A 21,648-nucleotide genomic window follows, 5' to 3' on the forward strand; every position below is an offset into this window, starting at 1 on the left:
TCACATTAGAAATGTGGCCTACAGCAGGAAAAAGAGAAACTTTATCAACTCAGAGACAGAGAGTAAAATTTAATTTCCAAAAGGAAGAATACTAAGAACAACAAAACATTATAGACAACTGAAGCCCTATTTTCTTACTTAAAGGTAGGACCCCAGGGTAGGTAAGGGAGGTATTTTTTCCTGACCTCTAAAAGGTTTGAGATTAGCTAAATCAAATATTCTCCTTTGTGCAAAATAAGCAAAAATAAGGATTAGATTTCCACACCTTCTAACAGTAGTTTTTACACACAGAGAGAAAATCATGGTCCCTTTTTTCTTTTTCAAACTATATCTATAATTATTTTTAATATTTATATTAAGTACTTCAGCCACCATACCCCAAGTTACTGTAATAAAACCACTAAAAGACACAAGTATAGTGATCTGTAAATCTAGTAAGTCAATACAGAATGCCTTTGTGTTGATACAAAAGACCTGTTTACCCCACTGCTGGTAAAACACCACCAATTATGCCTTCTCCACAGTTGCTACACAGAGGTGAGGATGGTTTTCCCTGGAAAATCTGGAGTTCCATATACTACAGCCCAGAACAGCACAGAGGAGAAGGACAAGAAGACTGACACAACATGGCAGCAGCTCTTTGGAAGGCTGGATTGTAATCCTCAGTGTTGCATTGCTTTTAAATTTTAATAGCAATACAAGACTAAAGAGGGTTTTTTGTCTTTCTTTTTTTCTAAGAACTTTGCACATCTTTATTCCCAAAACGATCCATGATCTATAAAGTAGCAAGGGCTTTTCAAGTCTAATTATTATGTTTTTCTGGCTTTTCTGCTTTATGCAGTTCTGTCAGTCTGAGGAATGAAAATAAAGAAATCAGTTCACTTTGATTTCAGTTGGGTCCAAGTTAATTTTCGTCGGAGACAAGCCTGTGTTATTTCATGACAGACTATCTGAGACACAGGAACCCAAAGAACTGGAGCTTAATAAATATTAATAGGATTGAAAATCCATAAAAATCTAGTCTTGTTTTTTATTTTTAGATTGTTTTGAATTACAAAGCCTAAAAATTCATCTTAATTTCATCTACCAATGGTTCTTTAATAAACAACATGTATTTTCTGTATCATCATTTCACCAATGATTTCAGCTACTACAAGGCTAACTCTCAGGCACAAAGTAATCAGGAGGTTACTACAAGGCTGTTTTATAATTATTTAATCTGAATACCATTTCATTAAAAATATATAACACAATTTCTTTCTCCCTGCTTAGGAAAAAAAAAGGGAGAAAGAAAACCTACATCTGCCTCCTGAAGTGGTACCAGCATTTTCAGCTGCTGTGCTGCACTTGGAGCAGAATTTTCCCACTAACAAAGACACAGATATACCCAAGAATACAGATTAATACATCCGTAGTATATCAGTAATATATTCAATTTAAAAATTTCAAGCAATTTTGATTGTGGAAACCAATAGAATGTATTTCCAATGTGAAAAATGCCTGAAAGACTTTTTTCTTTCTTTTTTTTTTTTTTTCCCCCAGTAAACTTAGGTTTTTAGTCAATGAGAAGGAGTGCTTTTTCACTATTCACATGAAAGGAGGGCAGGATCACATCAGGATCTGGATTACATCAGACAGGCAGCAAGATAAGGTCACTTAGGGATCAGATTTTTGCTAATTCAGGTCTCTGTTTTATTACTGTGAGGAATTACTCTGATTCACTAAAAGAGAGCAAAATGATAAAGCAGTTCAAGCCTGCCTACCACAGACCATAAAATGAGTACAGATATTGCAAAGCCATGCTCCTAGAAACACTGGTGTTAATGCAGTTGTCGTTGTGTGCCACACACTCTAAACCTCCTTTAAAAAATTTCTGGGCCATTAAGATAACATAGAAAACTTAAAGTAAGTGCAATAATTTTGTCACATCTGCTGCCAGAACAAATGACATGATGACTCCGAGAAAGACATAAAAGCCATTTTAATTATCTCTTCTTTGAAGGAGGCACTGGCTCAACCGAGTCAGTCTGGATCCAAATCCAAAGTGTTGCAAAGTTCAAGGTGAAGATTTAAGTCAGATTTAAGAAGTTTTTTTACAGTGAGGCCCTGGCACAGGTTGCCCAGAGAAGCTGTGGCTGCCCCATTCCTGGAAGTGTCCAAGGCCAGCTTGGACAGGGCTTGGAGCAACCTGGGATAGTGGAAGGTCTGGACTGGGTGATCTCAAAGGTCCCTTCCCACCCAGACCATTCCATGATTCTGTGATCCCCGGATGTGTTGTTAGGACCCTCTCCACTTTCAGTAGTCAGTTGTCAGGGACATCAGGGTGGAGCAGCACTCCAGTGGAGCCACGTGCAAACCCAGACCAACAGGAGGTGTGGGCAGCCAGCAAAACACTGCATTTTTCCTACTTTTCCATATGGGAAGTGTGATTGGCACACCACAGTTTGTTCTGTGCCTTCAGTGTACTTACTGCTACAAATTCAAACATGAACCTCAGGTTTGTAGGATTCCTTCCTGATTTTTTCAGCTTTGCATGAGCGCCTTTCTAAATAGATGCAAATATAAACCTGTACAGGTGACACACTAAAAATATAATTGAAGCTGGTGCTTTCATAAAAGCAATTAGCAATCGCTCAAGTTGCAATAGATGACAGCCTCAAGAGGATTGCTGCCCTGACAGGGAAGTAACTGCAACTTACATTACAGTCAGTGTTCTGTTCTTTAATGCTATTTTGTTATAACAGACAAGTACAAGTTGCCAATTATGTATTCATTCATGTGGAGCTTTTGGCTGATATTTTTGTCCACAGGCTTAAATGTATATATCTTGCTCTTCTTAAGTATTCCCTCTTAAAGTTAGTGAAAAAAAGTTACAGTAAATAGGCAAATAAATGCAAGTAGAGAAGGCAAACAGAAAAATCCTTTTTAGCTCAGGGTGAAAGTACATGACCATACATGTCTTTGTCTTGCTCAGAATTCATGCAGTGACTACAATTATGCCTATTTTATAGCCAGACTCACAGACATTTTACAACCACTTTAAACCAGTTTTGTGGTCCCCAGGAGTCATCCTTCCAGTTTCAGCAAACTATGGGACAAATCCTGCTCCTATAACAGTAAATAGCAATGCTCCCACCAGGCAAGGCTTTAAATCAACATCTGCCTTCAGCTATCCCTGGATAAACCCCAGGTTCCACAACTGTTCTCCATAGGAGCATGCTTAAGTGAGGGCCTTAAACACACATGGATAGAGTATCTGAATATACTCTGTAGCATTTCAGTGCAATAAACAGCATTTGATCAGAAAAGGAGCAGTGCCCAAACATGTGGTCAGCCCTTTGCACTGAGCAGAACAACGTGTGGCAGTATGGCACCCAGACACGTTGGTTTTTTCTAGGAAAAAATTTGCAGTTGAACATGGTTTTTTTTATGTGGTGCCTGATAGTTCCATCATAGATTACACCTTTTAATATTCCATTATTTCAAGGGATCTCCATAGCAGCAGTTGCACCACGTGGGGCAATGGCACACTGCCACACAAGACATAGGAAGATAACAAAGTCAGTGGGAAATATCATCAGGATCTGTGGGTTTCTGTGAGCTGACTCTTGCCTATTCACCTCCAGTTACCCTGTGTTGTTTAGACGCACTGGTACTCTTTGTGCTCATCCTTTCATGTATCTAAAAATAAAACCATGTTAGAAAAACAAGGAGAAAATTGTGCTGGTTCTACATGAGGATACAGACTGAGTTTAAAAACCAGCTTCATTGGGCAGCTGATGCCGCTCTTTGCCTCTGGGAGGGACATAATTGCAGTGGCCCAAAGACAGCCCTGTGCTGGGGGCAGAATGTGTCACTAATCCCTCTGAAGGGGCCATTTCCCACTGTTCATGTGTCTTTTGGAGTCACTAAACAGCTCACACATGAAGTCCCCGTGGTGGGAGCAGAGATCCGCTCGACCACGTCGGTCTCCATTTGAAACATCCTCTCCCTCCTGCTGAGCCCAACGATTACATTGGGGAGCTGAAAGAGAACCACTAAGACGCTGAGTGGTAAACACACAAATCAGGTCAATCCTTTTTCTTTCCTTGTAATCCCTGTGCGTTATTTGTTACTGGCTTTTACTGCTGCGGCCTTCTCCTCTTCGGGCACTCTGTGCACGCAGCCAGCGCTCCTGCTCTCCCTCACACCACGGATTGTGGCAATCCCTTCTTATCAAAACTCCCGTGTTCTGCACTACTTCACTACATCCACTGGCTTTATATCTTCACCTCTCTCTTGTCTTTCCTTCACTGTAAATTCTCCAGAGCAGGGAACTTGCTTTCTCCAAGTTTGTACTAAAGCCTGTAAATTTACAGCACTCTAGGAATGTTTGATAACAGCACTTAAATAATTAATGAAAGCTGCAGCAGCCCTTTCTTTTTCCCTATTTGGAAGCTGTAAGGCTGCAAGACAGGTGGGAGGCAGCAAATATTTCATGGGCTAAGATTAGATGTGATTCGCACCCCTGTGGGGGGGTAACTGACTGACAAATACTTGCACTCAGGAAAGATCGAGATTAAGTTGTGCAGGAATTAAAGGAAAGAAGCATTGCTTCAGCTACATGAAACAAAGTGTCCCAGAAGCATCATAAACAGCCCAGCCCCAAAAAATAAACTGCAATAGAAAGAATGGGATGTTTTAATTTCAGCTCTACAACGATACTCAGTCTCCCTCCCTCTGTGCATATGACTTTGCAGAAGTCCACTCTTCTGTCCTGATTTTTCCATCTTCAGTGGAAAGGGAAAAAAATAAAGGGTATATAATAGTAAATATTAGCTCATGATTTTGCAGCCCTAAAGAGGCAGTAAATGCTTCTAAAATAAAAAAAAAGTAGGTGGAAACATGAAATAAAGACAAATAAGACACAGTAAGACTATGAGAGCAAGAAACAGAAAAAAACAACAAACAGTACAGAAGAAAAGATAAAAGAGATTTGTTATTATAGGAGAAGCTATGATATGAGACAGATGTGAAATTATTTCTAGAAAATTAGAATGGAGAAAAAAGCAGCAAAGTGAAAAGGTATTCATGTATCTCAGGCAAATTTCTCAGAATCTACCAAACATTCAAATTCCCTGCATATGTCTCTAAGCTTATGTCCGTTCATGTTTTAAAAATGGCAATTTGGGCCTGATCTTGTAACACTTGATCTGAATTTCATGGTTGACTTTTCTGTAGTCACTAATTTACCCACTGAGTGCGCATGGGTCCAGGTGCTTTCCACTGGAGCACAATGCAAAAGACTGTATGGATTTTTGTGTCTTCCAAATAATCAATAATGTAATCCTGATGCTTATGTCAGTTTTGCTGCTAAATTTCCTGGTTTATGAAGGCAGTCAAGTAGTTTGGCACCAAAGAATAGTAACTGCACTTAAAGAAATTTGAAACTGAAAATGCAGGGACAAAACCAGAACCCGCTTTGTCTAGTGCTGAATGTTTATCAGGCAGAACATCACAAAAACAGAGGAAAAAAAGGGCAGTAAATTGCTTGATTTTAGGGCACTGAAGACTCCAAAATTATCTCTCTCCTAGAACAGAGACATAATGACCAGCCTCTGAATAGATATTGGCACAGCAGGCCACACAAAAGCCCTGATTAGCTGCTGTCTGAGGGAATATTCAATTCTATTTTGGCGTTGATTTCTGACCTTTCTTCTTTGACTTTAATTGGTCAAAATCCAAACCTTTTTGAATGTATTTAATGCCAGACAACAGCTTCTGAATTGCCAAATTCCCAGAAGAGATGGGAGAAAAGGCACTTCATAGTTTTTTCTGACACTTCTTCAACTTCAGCTAATTCTGAAGTTGTAAACAACATTTGTAACAGCTGCAACGCCACTTGCAATGCAACAGTTCTTCAACTGGTTTTAGGGAAGGAAAAAAAACAAATAATGAACTATATCATATCTAGCCTGACTCAGATGTCCTTCACCTTCAGTGAGAAAAGAGCAGGTATTTTGAAATTCCAAACCTGTAATTCTATGGCAGTATTCAGCCAGAAAAGGATGTGATACAATCTCGCTCCAGATTTTAATATTAGACAGAACCATCAGAAGCTTCTTTGTTAACTCCTAAGCCAATGATAATCCTGCAGTTTTTTCATCTCTAGGCATTTATAGTTAATAATATGGGAAAATATTTCATGACATTTCAGAGCTATAGCTGCTGTTTTACGAAAGCCTCCTCACCCATTGATTTACATCCACAACTCCCCTTCCAAGAGCTTCCTTCCCAAATTAAACATGCTAATGATTTTCTATGCAAAATTTAACAACCTAATAGGCAGAAAAAGTCAAATGAAAATACACTAATTGTTGCCTTTGATGTATACTATTCTGCCAATTCTCTCATGAAAGCAGTATATTAGCATTAGCTGGAGTAGCTACTAAAACATAGATTAATAAAGAAAAGCTTATATATATACATGTTAAGAAGATGACACTGCAGACTGTTGAAAACACAACTTCAAGGCTTAGGAGTGACATAAATGGCTGTTTTACACTAGAAAACCATTTTCAGAGGAGCCCAGAAAACGAGCTACTAAAGAATGAATCACAAACCTTTATCTGAATTAGCCGGCGTTGGTTCATAACACTGGGTTTACGCAATAAAAGCATTCAAAATAAGATTACACAGTCAAAATAATAAATACAGAATGGGATGGGGGAGATAAAAGGCTGGTGAGAGAGCAGAATGCTTTCTGCCTAACCCCAGGGATCTGAAATGAGCTCCCCCAAGAAACTGCCCAATGGCTTTATAAAGTAAGATTTTCACGTGCACGTATTTTTCCACCCAGAGTAAAAGAAATAATGTGTTTTAACCTATGACCAGCATCACAGAGAGAGCTTTATCATAGAATTGGTTCATTCTGTCCTCCAGCCCAGCTCTGAGCGTGAGGTTTGGTGCCACTGTGATGTTAACACACACAAAGAAAACAGATGCAAACAAACAATAAGGGAATATAAATATTCTCCAAAGAAATAGTGACACAAAATTACTTTCTATTGCTTTGTCTTTAAGAGTTTGCTTATAATGATTTGATAATTTAATCTAATTGATCTCTCCAACTACTTCTATGGCTCTAATCACTGTAGTATCTGATTAGTGGAACAGATCCATACTTTATCTCCAGATTTAATAACTAAATCTATACTTGAATCAGAGTCACACAAGTTCAGCAGAGGGAGAGGGCCAGATGCTGCTTAGCCAGGGGAGGAGGGAGGGAAAGGGAAAAGGCTACTGAGGTCCAGAATCACTGGAAAGGTATATTTGGCTTGGTGTCAAATCATCCCTCTGCAACCAGGCTCTCTTTAAAGAGCCCATTTCTGGGGTTAGAGAAGGAGAGCAGGAATGTGACATAACTAATAGGGGCAGAACCAAAAATGAGCTACTGTCTGTGGCCCGCTCTCCTTCAAACTGTCTTCTTTGCAAGCACAAAGTAAATGTAATTATTATTATCGGTTCTTTGTTCTCTTCCAGGCTAGCCCTTCATCAACCTAAAAATTATGACATTTCCTGAATGCATTTCAATGGCTTCTTAACCTTTCTATTTCCCAAGAGCAGGGACAATGTCACGCAGCACTCAGAGATTTTAGCAGTGAAGAGGTTAACACCCAAAATTGCTAATGATAACAACAGTATTCACTGAGCCAGATAATCACTCACAGAGAATTTCAATCCAAAGTCACTTAAAATTCAAGGAAACCTCTGTATTTCTTTAAGGAAGTGACAGCAGTTAGAAGAATATTCATAATTCAAACAACAGGCCAAATTCTGACTTACTGCTGAGTTTATCCATTTTTAATCGAGCAATATTAAGTGCAAGCTTTTGCTCTACCTTAGGTTAAACCTATTTTGTGGTATGTCCTCTAACACAGGTCCCGGGCAGAGAGGGGTGACAGCCAGGCCACTTGCACAGTGCAAATATCAAGCATGGAAGGTATATGGAGCATTTCTGAGAAGTTATTTGTTTCTTCCTCTCTTGTTTGACTGCTGCTTGTTTGTTGTGCTGATACTCAGCCAAACTAGCTTGTAGTTGAATATGTCAAAGCTCTGGGCAGAAAAACAGCAACTAATATATGTTAGCAAACTCTGGAGAGAAAAATAGTTTCTGCCACTAAAAACTGCAGGGTGGAATTGTGTGCTGCCTTCTTCTTCACCTTATTCTGCCTAAAGGGAAAGAGCCTTTTAGTGCTATTTCTATGCTTGGTTTGCACAGTGCCTGGCAGTGTGCACCTGCTTCAACATGTGTGTCAGGAGCCTTCTTTGCTGTCAGATCCCTTTCCTTGCTGCTCTCAGCTCATCATCTGTCTCCCAGCTCACCTGTGCAAGTGAACGTCCCTCTCATGCCTGAGCACATCTCAGCAGCCATCTTTCAAAGACGTCAGGAGGAGAAACAAAACCAGCCTGTCACAAGCACATGACTGTCTCTCAGTCGGAGGGGAGGTGCTCTCTGTTGCTTGTGAGCAGCACGGAATGAAGAGCACACGGAACAGGGTGTGAGGGGTTTGCACCAACGGGCCCCAATTCAGGCTGGAGCATGGACTTCCACTGGGACTTCTTCAGCAATCATCGGTGTCTCTGTAAAACTCAAGCACCCATTTTGCATGGTCCTGTATCATAATGGGCTTCTGGCCAGGTAACACCTTTAGTACTTGAACTGCAAATGCATCACGGCAAGAATTGCAGTTAATCAAGGGTTTTGTGGCTCTTTAAAGAAAAAAACAATCGATGCATCTTTTCTTTCTTCCTTTGTGTGAGACCTCTTCTATGGAGACTCCATCTAAAAGAGACCACAGGTGCTTTGGCTCTTAAGTATAACAATTATATGTTGTTTCAGAAGTTATTGTTTCGAGCAAAAGCAATCCATTTTTCATTAACCCATGGCTCGGCTAATGACTGAAAAGTGTAGAAATTTCACAAAATAAACTGCCTCTCCAACAGCCATATACAGCAGTATTTCATGGATCCAAAGTACTGTATAAAGCACAGAAAATCTTATTAATAAAAACAGCCTTGGGGTCAGTAAATGCACAAAATCTTCTGTTTGTCTCACATAAGTATCTTAGATATGGCCTTCAGCTACTAACTTCATTTTTTTTTTTAAAAAAGCCCAAGTTCTTTTTGGGACTTTAAAATAAGTATGAAAAAATGTGAGTCAATATCAATTTTGCAATCAAGTAAGAAAAATTGTACTAGCTTTCCTTTGAGCTTCCAAATCTGATTATGACTGTTGGATGTAGCTATATACATAGATAAATGTATGTTTCATATTCCCTTACCACTGGGTCCATTTCATTAAGACTTTTGCTTTGGCAGTGAGGATTCTCAGAAACTGAGCTCTCACTGGGTCAGCCACATGCAGCTGGTTCTGTTCTGTTCGCTTCTTCACTACATTAAAGTCAAATAATAAAGAAAATTAAATTAAAAGCAAAGAGTAATGTTGGCAGAAAATTTTAAAAATCCCTGCAAGGGCACTGTAGAGAGGTTGACAGCAACACTGGTGCAAAACTTGGGTTAAAGGGCAGCAAGTCCTCAGGAAAACACCCCAAAACTATGAGCAAATCATGGCAACCTCAACATGGAAGTCTGACAAAGTGGGACAAACAGGGAGCTCTTCTCCAGGCCACGGATGGATGGTCTTTCTTCAGCTTAGGACATGGCAAGACATTTTTGCTGATCCAGGGTCCCCTGTTTCTCAGAGCTTCGCTCCCATCTTTTTGTGGGAGTTTAAAATTCTGCATTAGAGCAGACCCTGCAAACCCTCCTTAGGCAGGCTTGAGCAAAAACGAGCTGAGGTGAATTAAGCAAATTAAACAGAAGATTGTCTAACCTGCCTGACTGCATCTAAAGCAAGTGGGGAGAATGTGCATGAGTCATTCCCCTGACAAAATTGGGAGCAAGGAGTGGAAGAGGAGCCCAGCTGGAAGGTGGGAGGGAAGATGGGAATGGGAGCCCCCCCAGCTGGTTTGGGCACGGCTCCAGCCTGCCCCGAGCATCAGTGGGGGGCTGTCCTCAGCAGAGCTGAGGCGGGCGACAAGGGAAGGGCAGCTCAGCATTGCCCCTCGTGCCACAGGGTCAGGGCTGTGCACGCCCCAGTGAACACCACGCTGTGTCAGATGTGAAACACAGAATGAAAAAACAAGCTTAAAAACGCTGTATCTCTTGCTGCCATTTTTAATGGCTTCTAAAATTAGCTGAAGGAAGAGAAGAGAGATCATCTGTATGCTACAGAAGGTTGACACGAAAAAGGGTGAGAAATCTGTGATCCTGAGGTTTTGGTAGATTCTGGCATATGTCATCCTTGCCAGTTTTTCCCCACCCACTCTATTGGAGAAAAATGGAGATGCTCCACAGGGTTCCTGTGTATCCACACCACTTAGTCCATGTCCTGTGCCTGGAGCATCCCAAGGATTTGTTTCCCTCTTTCCCCAAAACCTGAAGGTGCAAAATTTGGGCACCCCAATATATAAGCAGATCATTGAATCTCAGCACGTAATAAAAACCTCCTTATATTTTAGTGAAGTTTTTCATCATCTTCAGCCAACTGTTGGATAAGTTTCTGCCTCTGTTTAGAAAAAGGATGTCTAAGTACAAACTGTGCTTGCTCTGGGCTGAGCCTTCTAGAAACATTCAGCAAGCTGTGCAATCTGCTTCCTACACAGTGTACCTTTCCATTACAAATCTGCAGACAGCTTTTAGGTATAAGAATATGGAGAACAGAAAGTAAAGACAAATGCAATGGAGACAAATCATTTTCCGTGAGCTTTGTGAAATATTTTCTCAAAATAACTTTGCAGGGGTTTTACTGCCAGTTCATAATGTGGATGAGTCACTTCTGATATTTCTGATAAAACAATATTCAAAACTTCAAAATCTCTTCCAATTCATTTATGCCACCATTTAATTAGGGCTTCTGCAATATGTTACAAGGGCATCATTATCCTCTATAATTGTATAATAATTACAATTTTTTATGAAATAATTGCAAGTACACTAGATGTGTAGATATAATTATGGTAATTACATAAATACCTGATTTTCAGCTAATAATTAAAGAAGGCCTTTACAAAAAGGGGGAAACTTTACAAATGGAAGCTTTTCAGAAAACAAACACAAATAATAATTGGCTTCCTCTCTCCTGTTTTTTCTGCCTTACTAAATTATCTCTCTATGTATACTATATATATGATTTTCAACAGATTATAAAATAAGAATTAAAAAATTACTTAAATATTAAATCATAACAAGAGACCTCAATACTTTGCCTCTGCAGGGCCTAATCCACTGGCACTAATGTAGCCCAAACCTACGGATTCTAGGGGAGCTCAGCATCTCACAAGACATTGAATTGTAAATGTCTGAGTGCAGAAGATGTGAATAGTGCCTATGACAACATACAAACTGTCCTGCTGGCTCTGGTTTCCTTCAAAATGTGTCTTTTTGGTCAAACCCGTTGGTTATACCCCCTTTAATGCAACCCCCAGCAGAAGATGCATTGTCTACAGGGCAATGATATTTCAATAAAGGAACTACTGAGCCTCATCAGCTGAAAAAAACCAGCTCAGCCAGGGAATTTTCTCTCTCTTCAAACATATTCCTATGACTAAACTTGCTGTGTGCTTACTGTTCTCTCAGTATGAATAGGAAAGTCAAAATCCACCCTCATAAAAAGCATGTACAAAACTCTGCCAGGGCAGATTGATTCCTGCTCTGATAGCACCAAGGGATATTAACAGAATTCCCACAGCAGAGGAATTAGGAACATGATTTACTGCTGCTGCTGAAACGTTCCAAAACCCTTTGGCAAAACTCTGGAAGGGGAAATCAGCTGCAGCACCTGGACTATGCCATTTCCATGTGTCTTGCAATTTCTGCAAGAGCAGCCCTGAGGAAGATCCAGTTCCAGCCAGAGATCACTCTGGTCCCTGCACTGTGCTGGAATATAGGTGCAAACATGGCTGAAAGTCAGCTTTGTCCCACTTCCCTTAGCCTTGCATTGTTTAGTGCTGCTCCTTCTTTGGATAAATCTCATTATTACAAGCATGACAAAGTAAAATAAGAGATATTAATATTAAAACAGAAGGAAATGGTTTGATATTCTGAAAACAAATCTCATTTATGGTAAGCTCATTAAAGCAGTTGATTTCTGAATGCCTAGTGTAATTATTAATACCATACATATCAAAGTGGAGGAGACATGTAAATTTGACATAAAGTAAGTAAAAATGAAGAAGGCTAAAGAATTATGAGTGAAAAGAATTTAGAAAAAAAAAAAAGAAAAAGAAATTCTACTGGAGCAATATTCAAGTTATAAGCAGATTATTAACATTGTGAGATGATCCTTAAGAATGGTCTAACATATGTAAGCATCATGTTTCAAGCTTAAAAAAATACCCCAAGAATACTAAAAATGTTTGTATCCATGTGTATTATATGGAAACAAAGAGATGAAGAGCATTAACGCAGAGGAGAGCAAAGGAATAATACTACAATATGGGGGGGATAAACAAGTAGAAAACAACAGTTATCAAAAAGGCATATTAGTTACTCAAATGTTCCTCCTGAAAATGTACAAATACACTTATGTAGTTGTTTTTTATGAGATTTGTCCATTCTGGCTTTAAATGATAAATTAGAAACTAACAGATTGAAAGGAAAACCATCTCACAGATGTTTACTGAATAAAACCAGTCCAAGCCAACAAAGGCCGGGGGAAGAAGCACAAACCAGTTTTATCCGACTTAGCATTATCAGTACTATTTTAGAGCCTGTGTGGGGGAGGATGTAGAAAATGAAAAGCAAGCAGTAAAATAATGGACAAGGAATGGAATTAGATCAGAATTTAAGACCTGTTAGAGCTATAAGCACTGTCAAGGTATATGAACAAAGCACTGAGAGCGCGATGACTGTGTGGTCAGCAAGAGCTCAGAGCCCGAACAACCAGACATTTACAGGGGACTGTGACCAGTGCTGATGGCATTTAAGATGACTGGAGTCTTAAAATACAGTCTGCAAAGTCTGCTATTGTCAAGCAGTGGCTCACCCAGAAAGAGGGCTGGAGAAAGTACATCAGAGTTTTAAGCATTTTATTTCAAATATGACATAAACCTACTGCACATCTTTGAAAAATGCTGCTAACTGACACTAACAGCTTTAGATTGTGAAAGGATGAAAAGGTCTGTACAAGACAATGTTTGCTTCATTATCTCCTTCCATGTATTACCAGTATAATAGGAAATGCTGCAGTGGTAGCTGAGGAATGAAAAACAGGGCTTCAAAAAAGAACAGAAAAATAGAGCAATCGTGGTGTCTTGGTGAGTAGCAGTGGAGTTTGGGATTATGGGCTACATTTGGGGCTGCTGATACCACAGGGGAGGAGGGTAAGTGCTCTGCAGCCAGGAGCCAGCAAGGCTGGATTTGGGTGAAACTTAAAATGTGTGCAGGCAACTACTGACCCAAATATACTACAGGCAAATAATTAGTTCTGAATTTTCAGAGTGGCCTAATGAAGATATAAACCCTTTTACAGGGCTGCTGTATACCAAAATATGCACAAAGGCAGCTCTGTGGGTTTGGCACTCACTCCCAAGGGACCCAGAGCCCTGGCAATGGTTTTCAAAGGCATGTTCTTAGCCTACTGACAACATAACTTATTTTGACATCGCTCTGTCTATAGTGATGCAGGCTCACGCCTTAGATTCCATATTTTTCACTCATATGGCCATGGAGAAAGGAATATTTCTATAATTTTTGACAATTTACCATCTACGCTTCCATTACTTTGATATTATTTTCTAAATTACATATTTAGGAAAAAAGGAATTCTGATAATAAATTGGCAACTTTTGCCAGTGGAAATACACATTTTAAAGGTCTTAACCTGTCCTTTTCTGGTTGATTTCAGAGCTGAAATGGGTTTACAGAAAGAACTTCATTTAAGGAAGTCCACAAGAGCTGCACAAGTTATATTAATTCTTCTTTTCCAAGATTTTGATGATAAGTAAACAGTTCTAGCGTAGTTAAATGGAGTATTGGAACAAACACGCAACAGAAACACAAGGTAACAGGTGAAATTTCTGCTTAGTCTTCCAAAGAATATTTCACATTGCTGAGCTTAAAGCCCTAAGGTTATCAGAACCTCTTTCAAAACAGAACTGATGTAACATATTCTCTATTGAAAACAAAGGGAGATCAAAGCAGGATGAGATTACAGCAGTGTGATGATTTGTGTTTCAGTTCCATGAATATATTTGTGTGTATGTATATTTCCTTCTGTGCGTCCATAGTAACCACAGCCATAACCCAACAGTGTATGGTGTGGGGAGCTTTGCTCTGAAAATCAAGTAGCCCATTAGGAGGCATAAATATTAATAGAGCTGTCTAATCCTACACTCTCAAATGAGGTAGTTCAGATCATGAGTCTTCGCATTTAAAATTTATTCACTGCCCTGACTAGAATAAGAAACAGAATCCACATGTGGGGAAGTCACTGATATCGGGCGGTCTCTGAGCCACCGATAATTCCTAAACATAGAAGTAAGGATCAAGCGATTTCTTTCCTTATTCTACACCTAAATCTCCTACAAACACCAATTTATCCAAAACTGCACATGCCTGGCTCCATGACATTGAGGATATACCACCTACACCTCCACATTTTCCCATTTGAGGCACCTTCAGGCAATATGAAGGCTTTAGTACAGGTTCCTAAGAAAGAGCATACTGTCATCCCAAGTGCAGAGCACACAACACCTGGGGATTCTTTTAGTGCTTGTATTAGTGATCCTTTCCAAATTTTCTTTACGTAGTTATCATTAAATTAGGAAATTCCTAGTACAAACCATTGCAATGCAAAGAAATGAATATAGAGTATTAAAACACCACAGGTATGCAGCTAAAGCAGGATGCACTTGCCCTCCTAAGAGATAAGGAGTTAGCCTGTCATTCTGGACCACAAGTAAAATATTTGTGTTTTGACTACAAGGTAAATTTGGGATTTGAAAGGCCAAGCCATAGAAAACTGTTCAGGTAATCCCTGGAAATGATGCAAAAGTTTGTCAGGAAGTTCAGGAAATACCACAAAATCAACAATATAATTAGTATCAAACAGTAAAATGGTATTACCTACACTATAATCCAGGGCCTATTAAAATTTCGAGTTACAAAAACAGTATTCAAAAATGTAACACAAAATTAATCAGATGCCTTTGCACTGATTTTCCAAAACGAGTCCTTGCAAACACGGGTTTGTGCATACCCAAATCAGAATTGGCAGCCTCTGACCTTCATATACCTGAAGGAAAAGACACAAAACCAGATGCTCTTTCTTTATTTTTGAATCAGTAAATTGAAGGTCAAGTAACTGAAATACAGGCCTCCATGTTTAGCAAAAAAAACATGCTGAATTGTCTCATTTCTTTTCACCCAGCTTCAGCCTATCATTTTCTAGTCTCTGCTGTGGGCACATCCAAATCCCAGCAGAAGTCATGGATATAATGCCCATTACCATCTCTAGCATGACTCATGGATAGAACTCCTTTCCTTTCTACATCTATCTTAATCAGATTGCTCCCTGTTCTTCAAAATTTTGAATTTTCCCATGTCTCTCAGCTGCCAATTAAGTATAAATACCAATTTATTTATCTAGTTCAATCTATTTCATGTAGTAAGAAAGAATCAAACCATATGTAATGATAGCATATGGGTGCTGGTTCAGTCACTTTGATCTTACATATCCTTTATGAATTAAAAGATGGGGTAAATCTGCCTCTGATTTCCAGATTTTCTCTTTCCAATAGTTTTCATCACTAACTCGGATGCAATGACTTCAACCTAAAAATCCAGCAAAAGAGAAAATGCTGGGCTTTTCTTCTTTTTGATACAAAACTGATGCCATTTCTAAGCTGTGGCTGCTGCTCACCTGCTGTGACTCCACTGCAACTTTGTCCTGCCACACGACTCCTTTTGCCACTGGCTGTGGGGGCAATCCCAGCCCAGGATAAATCCCAGGTTAGGCATGGGTGAGTTGAGTGCAAGTTACTCAGAAAGCAAAGATATTACAGATATCTCAGCTACCCAGCTGAAGGTATTCAGGAGTTCTCTGCACTTGTCCACAGCAAAAGGTAGGCTTTTTATTGTGCTGTGTGTGCAATGAATCTAAGTGGAAAGGTACCTACTGAATTTCAAATAACTCTCTTTATTCTCCTCAGGCCCACAGGACAATAAGCATGACTTTCTCAACTACTGGGCTCTCCTTTACTTTTGCTACTTTTCTGATTATTTTTCTTTTTATACTCTCTCATATGAAGGATGCTCTGTGAGAACAATGATGGGGATCTGCATCTTTATTTATGACTTTGTGAATCAGCGTCTGGGTGATAGGAAGTGAAAGTTGCTCAGCTAATTACACACGCTTGATGAACTGCGTAATAACTGCTGCAGCACTGCACATTAATTGAATGCATATAAATGACAGCAGTTATTCTAATTTGAATGATGTGTGAAGAAGTGACGTGTACCCTGATTATCTTCATTTCCAGCTTTGGGAATCCAGCTTAAACAATTGTACTTTTACAGCACCTAGCAAAAATTCCCTAACAGAAAACAGAAGATGCCTCAAAGCCTGACACTTTAAACACACATTGCTTAAAGTCACTGAAAGTGGATTTAGAAATCTAAAAAAGCATACACTGAGCAACTACAATTAACAATTAATAATTAACAACTAGCTGCAACCAGCGGTTAGCTGTAAGAGCTAAAGCCTTAGAAACAAGACCACCTTCATTTAGAGCCTAGATACTGCCTTAAAAACCTAATACGGTGTTTATAGAGATGAATTTTGCCCAGCTCTAAACATTTATGCTATACACTTTCCTAAAATGTATTTGTTTTGAAATAACTGGATTAAAAAAATATGGATTACAGCTAGTAGGCAACTGTGCATGTCCGCAGTACTCTTTGTTTACCCCAAAAAGCATTCTAATTCATGTGTAGTCCAGCTCTAAGCTAACACATTCTTTTAAAGAAAACAATAAAGTGATTTGATGCCAAACAAACATATAAAGTAGTATAAAATTAGTACTTCAAAATTAGCATCAAATGCCTCCTTTAAATCAGTACCAAAATAGACCTTCTCTATTGCATGTCAACTGCTTCAGGAATTTGCAAATATTCACAAAGAAATCTGCAAAGTCTTCCATACTATTTAACACAGAAAGGGGAGAAGCCAAGTTTCCAAAGCTTCCAAAAGCAGCCTAGTTCCCAAAGTACCATGTCACAATATTTTAACAGCTCCCTACAGCCCTATTAAGAGTTTTTGGGCTTGACAAAGAGAGCTGTAATCACAGAATAAAGGAAATCAACACTCACTTTTAGAAGCGCGATTAAAAAAAAAACGAAAAAAGACCCAAACGTTTCACATCTACGTTTCAGGAAAGTTAACACTGTTCCAAGAAAACAAGGAGTATCCTGGAGAAAGCCAGTGCAGGACTCAGCCCTGCATTGCTATAATACTTCCCGGCCATTATGCCATAGTAGTGGAAGGGAGAGCTGTGGGCTGGGCCAGCCCCTCCAGTGGTAGCAGTGCCCGTCCCCAGGCACAGAGCTCCCTCCTCTCCTCTGCACCCACACACAACGTCCTGTCCCTCGTGCCACTACAGACACTGCCCAGAACCTCGAGGGCAAGAGAGAAGCTGCCAACATTGTCACTGGCGAGAGCGCGAGAGAGAGATGATCAGGTGCAACCGAGTCCCGGCTTTACAGCAGTTATCTTCTCATCTGCTGTACACAGTCCTCTCTTTAAACACCTCTCCACCAGGACAAGACAGCCCCTAACAGTTCACAGCACCAGCAATCAGCCTCTTCCACCTGTATTACTCGTTCTCCTTTTGCAAGGTTTTGATCTCTCCCCCGTTTTTGTTTTTTTTTTTTTGTCCACTTTATACATACCTCCTTTTCTACAAATTTTCTTGCCGGGTTTTCTGGCACATTCCTTGGATATTCTTTTGACTGAAAAATGAATAGAAGACTAGAAAATAACATGGAGCTCCGTCACAGACAGTAGGAGCATGCAACACCACTATCTAACTTAAATATGACCTGCTTTATTAGGTGCGGAAGACTCTCAACTCGTTGTGCCTGCACATGCAATGGAAAAGATGTTGATGCATCTTCCCAGAAGTCGGTGGGTGGCAATGAGAATTAGGCACCGACTTTGACCTAAAAAATACACGTGCTGTGGGAGAAAAAAAATGAGCGTAGACAGAAAGAAAAGAAATAAAAAAATCAATCAAAAAGCAAGGACAAATGCACACAGAGAAAAGCATCGTGCACACATGTAATAAGCTGGCATGCAAACAGGGAAAGCCATGCGTGCTACCAGTACACGTGAATTAATATTGTTAGAAAGTAGAACAGGAAAATAAAAGGATCTCCCTGTTTCGCCTGCTATTAACTCACCATCCTCAGTTGGGACATAGATATTTAAATAGAGGCAGTCTTCGTTCTGATCTTGTACATAGGTTGAAACTACATCCAAGTTATTAGTAAACCACACGGGAAGCATGACTTCAGGCAACCTGCCTTCTATAATGTTCTGGGGACACACTGGAGCAAACTGGGTGGTATTTTTGATATCTGCCCAGGGAGATGGAGGCTCAGGAGGTTGAAAGCGGCGCTCCCCTGTTGGAGGGGCAGCGTATGGAACCCCGAGAAACTGAATAACGGGCCCCAAAATTTCATTATTAAGTTCCTTCTTAATCCCTCTTATCTTGCCAAAGTTGGTGGTCACCACTGGATTGGTATCATCCAATTTTTGGGAGGACACAGCTGCAGCGTGAAGCAAAAATCCAAGTATAGAAAAAGCAAAAGTGGCATTCAATCCCATGTGTAGCAGGTGGACCACCGTCGCTCTCCATACACAGTTCAGCCACATGGATCTTGGAAAGGCCATGGTCCCACATTAGTTGTGTAACCACAGTGAAGCAATCTGATTTGTATCCACTGGTGTAAAAACAGGGCGACCGGAGGAAACAGATCAAGTTTCCTAAATAGGTGCCTGTCAGAAAAATCTCAAAAGGCTTTTCATGCCGTAACCATCTTCCATTGATTTCACACTTATTGAAGCTGCATCTTCACTCAGCACTATTTATCAGACTACATCCTATTGACAATTCTGTTTTCCATAGCAGCAATATGAAGAGAGCAGCCATTTACTGCAGAATCCCCTCTTATAAATCAAATCCAGTTAGCCGCAGGTCTATATCCTGGAGAAAATGAAAATAAATCATTAGTATGAAAGAGCTAATATGAGCAGAGTGATAACTAAGTGTTTAACACGTTATTTACATACATTAATATTTGCTAGAGTCATGTACGTTAAACTGCAGTAGTTTATGGGTCCATGAAATGGCAGGTGAAGCACTGATTACTGGATTATCTGTAATGTCACCTGTTGAATTTATAGAGGCTTCTCAGGAGAAACAAGACTCACAGAAAACACATTTTTAAAATTCTCCTTTTCAAGAATAAGCAATTTGCTGCCAGGCTCCATTACATAAGTGTTTATGTTAATATTTTATTTAACTTAATCAACTCATAATCAATTTTCACCTTGTTTGCAGAAGTTGATTTATCAGAATGGAAGTAATTATTTCTTAAAGCAGAAGATGGGGAAATTAAGATAGACAGGCATACTGAAGACCCAAATGCATTTTATTTCATTAAAAGCAGTTTATAATACATAAAAATATTTTTGTTAATTTTAAAATATAACATGAATTACTGTGCTCATTCACAATAACCTGAATTACCATGCTTTATGTGGTTTTCTGATAGCTGATGAAAAACACAGAGTGAAACGTTCACATCAATGAAAGACCGAAATCTGCTTCTGCTGAAGTGAATGGCAAACTCTGAATTTGCACAGAAGTACAAGTGGACCTCTGTAGGTTGCTGGGGTTTTTTTCAGAACTGGTTTGGAAAAGGATATGAACAGGCAGCTTAGGGATGGAGCTGTATATCACAATTTTTACGTCAGATCAATCTTGCATTCCTTATAAAAGACTGACTTCAGCGAAAAATGAAAACGCATGTCGAGAGCACTCAATTCCTACCACTCTTAATTTATAACATAAACAATAAGCATTCCCACAGGACAGGAGAAATCTTATCTTTCATATGTCCACATGCTGACTGAACAATATTCTAGAAAAAATAATCAGTTAGGATCAGAGACTGTATAATCTGAAATTCCAGATGCTATTTTCAACTACTTTAGCTCAGAGGTTGTCACACAAGACTGTGTTCCAGCACTTCTGAAAATTGCTCAGTGCATATCATTATATCTTCCACATTCATGTGAAACATATTTCCAACACAACTTACAATATCCTATTATTTAAGATGCAGTGTTATACACAACATAGCAGTGTAATCTTACACTCCCTATTAAGCAGTGTGTAATGCACAAGAAATGTGTTTTGCTTTGTATAGGAAACATTTTAAACCACCTGCTTTTGAAACAGCATTGGCAGCTTTAATGAGAATTGTTTTTTTTATCATGCCTATACACATTGTAGAGAGAATTCAAAAGAACGGCTTGTCTAATAGTCAGACTACCCTGCAGTTTGGGTTATTAAAAAGGAGATTGTAAAAGCTATATAGGACAGCAGGAGATTTGGTTCATGTCTAGTGTTCCTTTAGCTCTGAACAATCTATCTCAGGAGGCAATAAGGAGATAGATGAAGCTTTCCCGCAATTTTCTCTTTCCCTTTCTTTCTCTGCTAATTCTAATACCTTCACTGTGAAACTGCATTAACAAACAGGCTTATATCCTTCATTCTCCAGCTGCATATTCTCAGTATTTGCTGGAAACGCACCGATTTAGCTGCAGAAAATAATTCCCCAAACTTGATGCATGTGTTTACATTTACTTTAATGCACTTACATGGAATGGCAGACATTCCCCTCACAGAGGATTGTTGCTTTGTAGCATTTCAGATTTTGGAGGGAGTAGGGTATTACTTGAGAAACAGTAAAGACAAAGTCAGCAAACAGGTTTCTGAGTAATGCACATGGGGAGATGGAAGCCTATTCCTTAGTGGTATTAAAAAACCTACACAGATTTAAGCCTTTTCCACTGGGTCTTAAAACCCACAAGGGTTTGTTTTCCTGTCAGGAATGGAAAGATCCACTTTCTCTTTTTTTCAAACTCAAACTTGTAAATAGCAGGAACTTAATCTCAGTAGCCTTCCTGCTAATTCACATGGTCTGGGGAAGGTCTGAGGACAATAAATCCAACATAGCTGGATAGGATAAAACATCCTTCTTCATTTCAAGGTGCTGGGTTAGTTCAGTGCACAAAATTACCAAGATGCTACTAATAATTCCTTTAGCACCTGTTTTCAATTCTATGACAACTTTTTAATAGACTTTTGAAAACTTAAATGGTAAACTCAATGTAAACTCAAAGCCAGTTCTAGAGCTGGGCTATAGTTTTAAGCTTGTCTATCTGCTGGTTTGTCTTTGCAGCTGAACAGCTCTGCTGTGATCTACAGTTCTGGTTTGCCTCCCATGGATAAGGTTTGACTCTATGGCAAAAACAGG

The 21,648-nt window shown here is 39.4% G+C and overlaps 1 protein-coding gene across 11 annotated transcripts in view; it reads right to left on the minus strand.

Moving 5' to 3' along the window:
- The window catches only part of NLGN1 (neuroligin 1), a 428,954-nt gene that overhangs the window by 281,318 nt on the left and 125,988 nt on the right, over positions 1-21,648 (minus strand). For 8 of the 11 annotated variants that reach the window (XM_069023950.1, XM_069023942.1, XM_069023944.1 and 5 more), the window contains 2 exons: positions 18,502-19,307; positions 17,992-18,051 (listed from right to left, as the gene is read on the minus strand). In XM_069023950.1, coding sequence (XP_068880051.1) covers positions 17,992-18,051; positions 18,502-18,994 — 553 coding nt within the window. In that variant the 5' untranslated portion in view covers positions 18,995-19,307. Of the gene's footprint in view, positions 1-17,991; positions 18,052-18,501; positions 19,308-21,648 lie in introns of those variants that run through there. The other 3 variants (XM_069023952.1, XM_069023951.1, XM_069023953.1) reach the window with 2 other exon arrangements.

This window comes from Aphelocoma coerulescens, chromosome 9, assembly GCF_041296385.1.
Source record: "Aphelocoma coerulescens isolate FSJ_1873_10779 chromosome 9, UR_Acoe_1.0, whole genome shotgun sequence".
Lineage (NCBI taxonomy): Eukaryota > Metazoa > Chordata > Aves > Passeriformes > Corvidae > Aphelocoma > Aphelocoma coerulescens.